The 7,774-nt window shown below is 64.1% G+C and overlaps 1 protein-coding gene across 1 annotated transcript in view; it reads left to right on the forward strand.

The window, feature by feature from the left end:
• The first annotated feature begins 1,028 nt into the window (after positions 1 to 1,028).
• Positions 1,029 to 7,774, forward strand: part of LOC146544049 (zinc finger protein 783-like) — a 7,246-nt gene continuing 500 nt past the window's right edge. Inside the window, exons 1-6 of the mRNA XM_085226775.1 lie at positions 1,029 to 1,392; positions 2,316 to 2,708; positions 3,697 to 3,823; positions 4,290 to 4,403; positions 5,102 to 5,356; positions 6,841 to 7,774. The exon at positions 6,841 to 7,774 is cut by the window's right edge and continues 500 nt beyond it. Of these exons, the coding sequence (XP_085082901.1) occupies positions 1,369 to 1,392; positions 2,316 to 2,708; positions 3,697 to 3,823; positions 4,290 to 4,403; positions 5,102 to 5,356; positions 6,841 to 7,774 (1,847 nt within the window). The 5' untranslated portion in view covers positions 1,029 to 1,368. The remainder of the gene's footprint in view (positions 1,393 to 2,315; positions 2,709 to 3,696; positions 3,824 to 4,289; positions 4,404 to 5,101; positions 5,357 to 6,840) is intronic.

The raw sequence follows: 7,774 nt of genomic DNA on the forward strand, positions 1-7,774 counted from the left end.
ACAGGATGTGAGATCAGAGAGAACAGATTGGATGGGATGGGATGAGACAGATGGGACAGAATGGATGGGATGTGGTGGAATGGATAGGATGGGACATGATAGAATAGGACAGGAGGGAAAGAGATGAGATGAGACAAGATGGGACAGGACAGATGTATTGGGATGGGATGAGAGCACAATAGGATGGATGGGATGGGACAAGATAGTGTGAGAGATCAGAGCATAGATGAGATGGGATGGGATGGAAAGAGAAGGGATGGGACAGGGGAGGACAGGCTGGGACAAAACAGGGTAGATGGGATGGAATGGGGACAAGATGGAATGGGACAGGGCAGAAAAGGATTGATGGGGTTGGGTGGATGATACAGGATCGGACACGACAGGATGGGATGGGGTGAGATAATGTGACAGCGTGGGACAGGACAGGATGGAAGAGGATGGGATAGAAAGGGATGGGACATGGATGGGAGAGGGTGGGCGGGGTGAAATTAACGGGGCAGGATGGAATTAATGGGGCGGGGGGGTGAGACTGAATGGAACACGGTGGGATGGGAATAAGATGGATGGGCTGGGGTGGACGAGAGCACAACGGGATAGGATGGGTGGGATGGGATGAGACGGAGCGAGATCGCAGCGGATGGATGGGACGGGATGGGACGGAACGGGACGGGACAAAGAAGGGCCGGGGCCGCTCGCCGCTCCCGCGGGCGGAGCCGAATCCCCACCTCCGCATCTCTCACGGAGCCCCGACGGCGGCGCGGGGCAGAAGCGAAGGGGGAAACGCCGGGGGGCTGAGCGAGATGGGGGGCAGGCGGGGGGAGGGGCGGTCTCCATGGCAACGCCGCCCTCCGGCCGCCATTTCGCACCGGGCCGCGACGCCGCGGGGTGGGGGTGGGGGGGGCGCTCTGCCGGGCCGCCCCGACGGGGCGCGGTGATGCCGTCGGTCCGGCAGGGGGCGCTGTTGCGGCGGAGGGCGCCCCCAGCTCCGCTCCGCCCCGCCCGGCTGCGGCCCCCGGCGCGGCCCGCGCGGCGGCGGACGGCGGCCCGCCCGCCCCCTGCCGGCGCGGCGGGGCAGCGGCGGGGCCGGAGCGCGGAGCGCGGAGCGGCGGAGCCGGGACCCGGAGCCGCTCGGTCTCTCCCCCCCCCCTCCCGCCCCGCACCAGCTCGGCCGCCCCGAGGTCCGGCCGGGCCGCGCCCCCGCCCCGCCGCAGCCCCGCCGCCCCCTCCCCGCCCCGCCGCGCCGCTCCGCACCTCCCCGGGCGCTGCCCGATGCCCGGCGGCGGCGGCGGGCGGAGGTGAAGCAGCGAACGGGCGCCGGATCCTCCCGGCCGCGGCCCCCCCGGGGCACCGGGCAGGGAACAAAGGGCCATGGCCGAGGGGGCTCCCGCTCAGGTAAGGGCCCGCCCGGGGGGAGGCCCGGCCCCGCAGCCCCAGGGCCGCACGTCGGGGCGGGCCGCGCCGTCGAGGCCGCGGCGGAGGGAGGCGGCCGGGCCGGGCCGGGCCGGGCCTGGCCTCGGCGTCGGCGCTGCCGTCGGGGGCGGCGCCGGGAGGGCCGCGGCGGGGACGGAGCGCCCTTCCCGGAGCGGGGCTCCCCCTCGGGGCCGCCCGCTCCCCCCCCCGCGCCCCGGTACCGGCGGTCGGGCCCCGCTCGGCGTTGGGGGGGGCGGTAGGGCCGTCGGGGCCCCCCCCGCTGTCACCGCTCCCCGTTGTCGCCCGCCCTCCCCCCTCCCCCCCGTGGTCTCTCGGCCGTCTGCCCCCCGTGTCACCTCCCCGTCCCCATGGCGACACGGCCGGCTGACAGCGGCAGACTCCCCCCGGCCTTCATCCCCGGGTGTCACCTCTTTGTCCCCATGGCGACGGGGCTCGGCCGTCCCTTCCCGCCCCTGTTTGCCCCACCGTCACCTTCGTCCCCCTGCCCGTCCCGCGGGACTGCGGGCAGCTCGATGCGAGCAGTGTGCGGGGATGCGGGGACGGCCCCTCCGCAGTAAGGGTGGGTCGGCCCCGGGCCGTGGAGGTCCCCAACCTGCCGATATTTCCATCCTTTGAGTGCCCCCAACCTCTGGGGGTCCCCAGCCCAAGGAATCCCCAGCCTTTTGGGGTTCCCGGACGATGGCTGCCCTCACCCCATGGGATTCCCCAACCCTCGGTGTTCGCATCCTATTGAGATCCCCACCTGAGCGTCCCCAACCTTTGGGTGCCCCCCAGCCCAGGCGTTCCTCAGACTCTCTCAGGGCCGTTCCCAGCCTATGGGGTATGGCCGGGTACGTCCCCAGGGTTGCAGCCATCCTGCTGACACCCACACCCCATCCCTGCAGGTTCCGGAGCTGGGGATGCGGCCGCGCTGCCCCTCACCCTTCCAGCCGCGCGCCGGCCCCGAGCGCACCTCCGAGCGCGAGACACAGACAGCAGAGCTGTCCCTGACCGTGGTGACGGCCGTGCAGGCGGTGGAGAGGAAGGTGGACTCCCATGCCACCCGGCTGCTGGACCTGGAGGGCCGCACCGGGGTGGCCGAGAAGAAGCTGATCGATTGTGAGAAAACGGCGACGGAGCTGGGCAACCAGCTGGAGAGCAAATGTGCGGCCCTGGGCACCCTCATCCAGGAGTACGGGCTGCTGCAGCGGCGCCTGGAGAACATGGAGAACCTGCTGAAGAACAGGAACTTCTGGATCCTGCGGCTGCCCCCCGGCAGGAAGGGAGAGGTCCCCAAGGTAACGGGGCCCGGGTTGTGATGAGGGCAGGGAGCTGCTGCCCCGAGTCCTCCTTGGGGTGGGACAGAGATGGGGAGGACGGCTGTGAGCGGAGCTGCTCCCTGTTGGGACCGGGGAGCTTCTTGGTACCCTCTGATGGGAGATCCTTAGAACTAAGGTGGAATTGAGGGAGGAGGTTTCGTCTCCAGCTCACACAGCTGTGCTGCAGCCATTTATTCCTCAGCACAATTGGAGTCTGAACCAAGGAACCGTGGAGATTTGGCAGCGCTCTCATAATCCACTGTTTGGTGCTGGATCTACAGCTCTGCTTGGCACCATATGATGCTGGATCCCCAGCTCTCACAGTGTGGTGCTGGATCCCCAGCTCTGTTTGGTATTGTTTGGTGCTGGATCCATGGCTCTATTTGGCACAGTGTGGTGCTGGATCCCAGCTCTGTTTGGCACTGTATGGTGCTGGATTTCCAGCTTTGTTGGGCACTGTTTGGTTCTGGATCCCCAGCGATGGGTGATGCTGGTACCCAGGGAAGGAGCACACGATGGAGAGCTGCAGGAGGGCAGTGCCTGCCCACACAGCCTGGGCTCCAAAACAACAAAAGGCGCCTGCCATGAATATTCATTCATCTGCTCTTTGCACGATGTGACCATTCCACCAAAGGGAAAGTTTGCCTTTGGGACTGGAAAATTGAGTGTTTGCACCCCGACCTGAGTGTGCAGCGATCAGGAGGCAGAGCCAGCAAGGTGCTCCTCTCCCAGAGCTCTGAATTTATCTGCAGAAATTATAGCTCAGCAAACAGCCTTAGAAACTGCCGTCCGCTGCTGGACGATTTGCAAACAATAACTGATGATTCCTCGGGGCCCGGGGTGAGCTTTCCCTGGAGTTTTGGGGTAATTGAATCTGGCCTTACGTCAGCTCATCAGCAGGGATGAGGTCCGGCTGTAGTGCCTGGTTTTATCTCCAGTTTGTCTGAGCAGGTGTTTGTGATTGCAGGTGCCGGTGACGTTTGACGACGTGTCCGTCTATTTCAACGACAAGGAATGGGAGAAGCTGGAGGAGTGGCAGAAGGAGCTGTACAAGAATGTGATGAAGGGGAACTACGAGTCGCTGATCTCACTGGGTAAATCCAGGCGCTGCTTCCCAACCTGTGCTGGAGGTTCTGGGCATCCTCTACACCTACCAGAATGACCCAGACGTCCCATTTTAAAAGGAGACTTAAACACAGGAGGAGGTTTCCAGTCCTGCTCTGTTGCTGGATGGGCTGTGTAGGGTCACCCCTCCTGAAATGCCCGCTTTGTTCTGGGCACTGTCCCACAGAGGCTCCCCTGAGCTGTTGCCCACCCTGCAGTTGTTCCAAGGGCTTCCCCCCACCTTCTGGGTCTGCTGCCGGTGCTGGCCCGGGGGAAAACCAAGTAGCCCAACACAGTGTTAGCTGTGATCTTTCGGGGCTTTGTGTGTTGGAGCTGTAAGAAGCCCCCGCTCTGGGGCCAGAGGTAAAACTTTTTGGGTTTGAGGAAAGCCGGGAAATGGGGAATTTCTGCATCCCTCTCTAGTAACCCCCCCTCCATCCCTCTGTCTCTCAACAGACTATGCAATTTCCAAACCTGGTGTTTTGTCCCAGATCGAGCAGGGAGAGGAACCACGGGTCAGGAATGAGCAGGACTTGGAGGAGAGCGAGATGATGAGCGATGCCACCGCAGGTGAGGCGGCCGTGGAGGGGGCTGGAGCCCACCCACCCCACCATGGCAGGACGGGGCCGCACTCAGGGCTTTGTTACTGGGAGCTGTGGCAGAGATGATCAGGAGGAGGAAAGGTTTGGCTGCTGAGTGATTTGACGTCCAGGTATGGCACGGCACATTAAGCAGGGCAAGCAGAGCCCGGAGTCGGGGAGCCGTCAGTGTGGGGAGCGTTGCAGTCAGAGCACGTCCTTGGGCAGTGTGGGGGGAAAGGAGAGGCAGCTCAGCTCCCGCTGCAGCCATCTGAGGGAGCCACAGCCTTCCACAAGCCGCTCTGCCTGTGCCCATTGCAGGACAGATCTGCTGGGAGGGGGACATCCGGGAGGTGGTGAGCCTGGGAGGTGTCCTGGGTTGTGCCACTCTCACCTTCTCCCTGCATTCTTGGTCTGGAAAAACTCGATGTTAAATGAGAAAATCCCCTACAGTTCCCCAGCCTGGGGTTTGTGCTGGCTGAGGGTGCTGGGCAGCGGGCAAAGAGTGCTCAGAGCCAGTGGGGTGATTCAGGAGCACTGCGTGCAGTGTTCACAGCGGGACTGAGCGAGGGGCAGGGGCACACCATGCACCCGGGTGGGCACAGCAGCGGGGACAGCCCTGTGGGAAGCAGCCAGGGGCTGCTGGGACCCCTGGGGATGACTGCTGGTGTGCATCTCTCCTCGCTGCAGCCGGAATCAGAGTCGTGATCAAAACAGAGGAGCTGCTTCCAGAGGACAGCCCTGAGAACCCAGAGCTGCACGGCATGTCAGGGCAATCGGAGGGCAGCTTCCAGAGCCCAGATGAAGAGGCTGCCTGCGAGAGCCCCTATGGCTCCGTGTCCCCTCCCCGAGAGCTGCCGGGCACCAGCCTGGGCGACCCCTCTGAGTACGTCGGGGACTATAATGAGATCCAGAGGGTCATCGTGCACCACGGGAGCTGCACAGGTGAGGGGTGGAGGGGTCTGGGAGGAGGCACGCACCCAGTGACTGTGGCCTGGGGGCTGCTGAGCTGCACCGTGGTGGGGATGCAGCGTCCCCAGCAGCCCTGGGGCTCCCTTTGTGAGCAGCCTTTACCCACGGGTAAAGCCTTTACTTCACGAGGCTGGAAAGGGAGCAAAGCCAGGGGCTTGGGGCAGGGGAAGGCACTGGAGCTGCAGGAATGGGAATGGGGTTTAAGAGAGTCATTTATCCGCATGCAAGGAGTGAGCAAACTCTGGAGAGAAGAGATGGAAAGGGACCAGAGTCCGATGGAAAGGCACCGGGGGGTCTCCTGGGGTGTGAGCCCCACCGAGGGGCAAACCTTACAGTGTGGGTTTGTGTCCCTGCAGCGTGGGTGCATGGGGCAGTCTGGAGGACAGGAATGAGGGCGGCCAGACTGCAATGTGTGCACTGCAGGGAGGGTGGGTGCAATGAGGTTGGGGGCGGAGAGAAGTGGAGGTCTGGACAAAGTCCTCCCCTGCTCAGCTGGGTGTGGGATGGGCACAGGGGGCAGCTCCTGGCCACGTCCTGCCACCATGTCGGGGGGCACTGGGGGTGTGGAGCAGGTGGACCCTCTGCCTTTTGGTGTTGTTAAGATGGTAAACATCTGTTGAGAGCAGCAGAGCTGAGGCCCTCCTGAGCTCTGTGTCTCAGTCCCAAGCTCTGTGCTCAGGGCCAGCAGCAGGTGGGCAGCAGGGAGGAGCACAGCAGCAGCTCTGGGGAATCACAGCACCATAGAATGGCCTGGGTTGCAAAAGCCCACGATGCTCATCCAGTTCCAACCCCCTGCTGTGTGCAGGTCGCCAACCAGCAGCCCAGGCTGCCCAGAGCCACATCAGCCTGCAGGGATGGGGCATCCACAGCCTCCTTGGGTAACCTGTTCCAGTGCCTCACCATCCTCTGGGGGAAAAACATCCTCCTAATATCCAACCTAAATGCTGCTGCCGGGGAATGCTTGTTCTCCATCAACATGTGTCGGGGGGGAGTGCTGTGCCTCTGAGACAGCCTGGTGTTGGCCACTTCTATTGGGAAAACTGTCTGTCCTTCCTATGGAGCCTCTCTTGGAACTCAGGGTCCACTAGGGGTGACAATGTAGGGCACACCGTGTGTCACCAAACAAAGCTTTGGGGAAAACCAAAAGCGGTGTCAGTGACACCAGTGGGGGCCCGCTGCCATCGGGACCCACGGCCATCCTGCACATCCCATCCTTTGGGAAGGACGATGGCCCTGGGAAGCCGAAGGAGGGGACGGTGCCGGGCCGAGCGCTCAGAGCTCGGAGGCCGAGTGGCATCTTCTCTGTTCTCCCCATGGTTGCCGCCTTGCTGCCAGCAGGAGCTGCTCATGTTGGAGGGCAGTTGGGGCTGCAGAGTCCCTTTGGCAGCTCCCAGTGCCCTGAACCTCCCCGCGTCCCACCCGCAAGGCCGTAACGGTGTTCTGCTTTCCCCTCGCAGAGGACGGCATCGTGATCAAGACGGAGGAGGAGGAGGAGGACGACGTGGACGAGCCGTGCTCCATGTTCTCGGGCCGCAGCGATCCTCCGGCGTTCCCCAGCCACGAGGCCGGGCTGGGCTGCGAGGCGCAGTGCAGCTCCAAGGCGGCTCCCCGCAGCCTGGCGGCCGCCCGCGTGCACAAAACGCCATCCTGCGAGAGGGACGCGGGCGAGATGAAGCCGGCCACGGCCCAGCAGCAGCGCAACCGCACCAGGGAGCGGCCCTACATCTGCCCCGAGTGCGGGAAGAGCTTCATGCTGAAGATCAACTTCGTGATCCACCAACGCAACCACCTCAAGGAGGGCCCCTACGAGTGCCACGAGTGCGACCTCAGCTTCCGCAACAAGCAGCAGTTCCTGCTGCACCAGCGCAGCCACACGCGCCGCGGCGTCGGGGTCCCACGACGTCCCGAGCACGGCCTCAAAGCCCCGGCGCGGCCGCCGGCCCCGGGGAAGCCCTACAAGTGCTCGGAGTGCGAGAGCAGCTTCAGCCACAAGTCCAGCCTCAGCAAACATCAGATCACCCACGTCGGGGAGCGGCCCTTCACCTGCGGGGAGTGCCGGCGCAGCTTCCGCCTGCAGATCAGCCTCATCATGCACCAGCGGATCCACGCCGGCAAGAACGAGATGGCCTTCCTGTGCCCACAGTGCGGGAAGAACTTCACGCGGCCCTCCCACCTGCTGCGGCACCAGCGGACTCACACCGGCGAGCGGCCCTTCCAGTGCAGCCAGTGCGAGAAGACCTTCAGCGAGAAGTCCAAGCTCACCAACCACTACCGCATCCACACCCGCGAGCGCCCGCACGCCTGCGCCGTCTGCGGGAAGGGCTTCATCCGCAAACACCACCTCCTGGAGCACCAGCGCATCCACACGGGAGAGCGGCCCTACCACTGCAC

Source organism: Meleagris gallopavo, chromosome 6 (assembly GCF_905368555.1).
Source record: "Meleagris gallopavo chromosome 6, MGAL_WU_HG_1.1, whole genome shotgun sequence".
Lineage (NCBI taxonomy): Eukaryota > Metazoa > Chordata > Aves > Galliformes > Phasianidae > Meleagris > Meleagris gallopavo.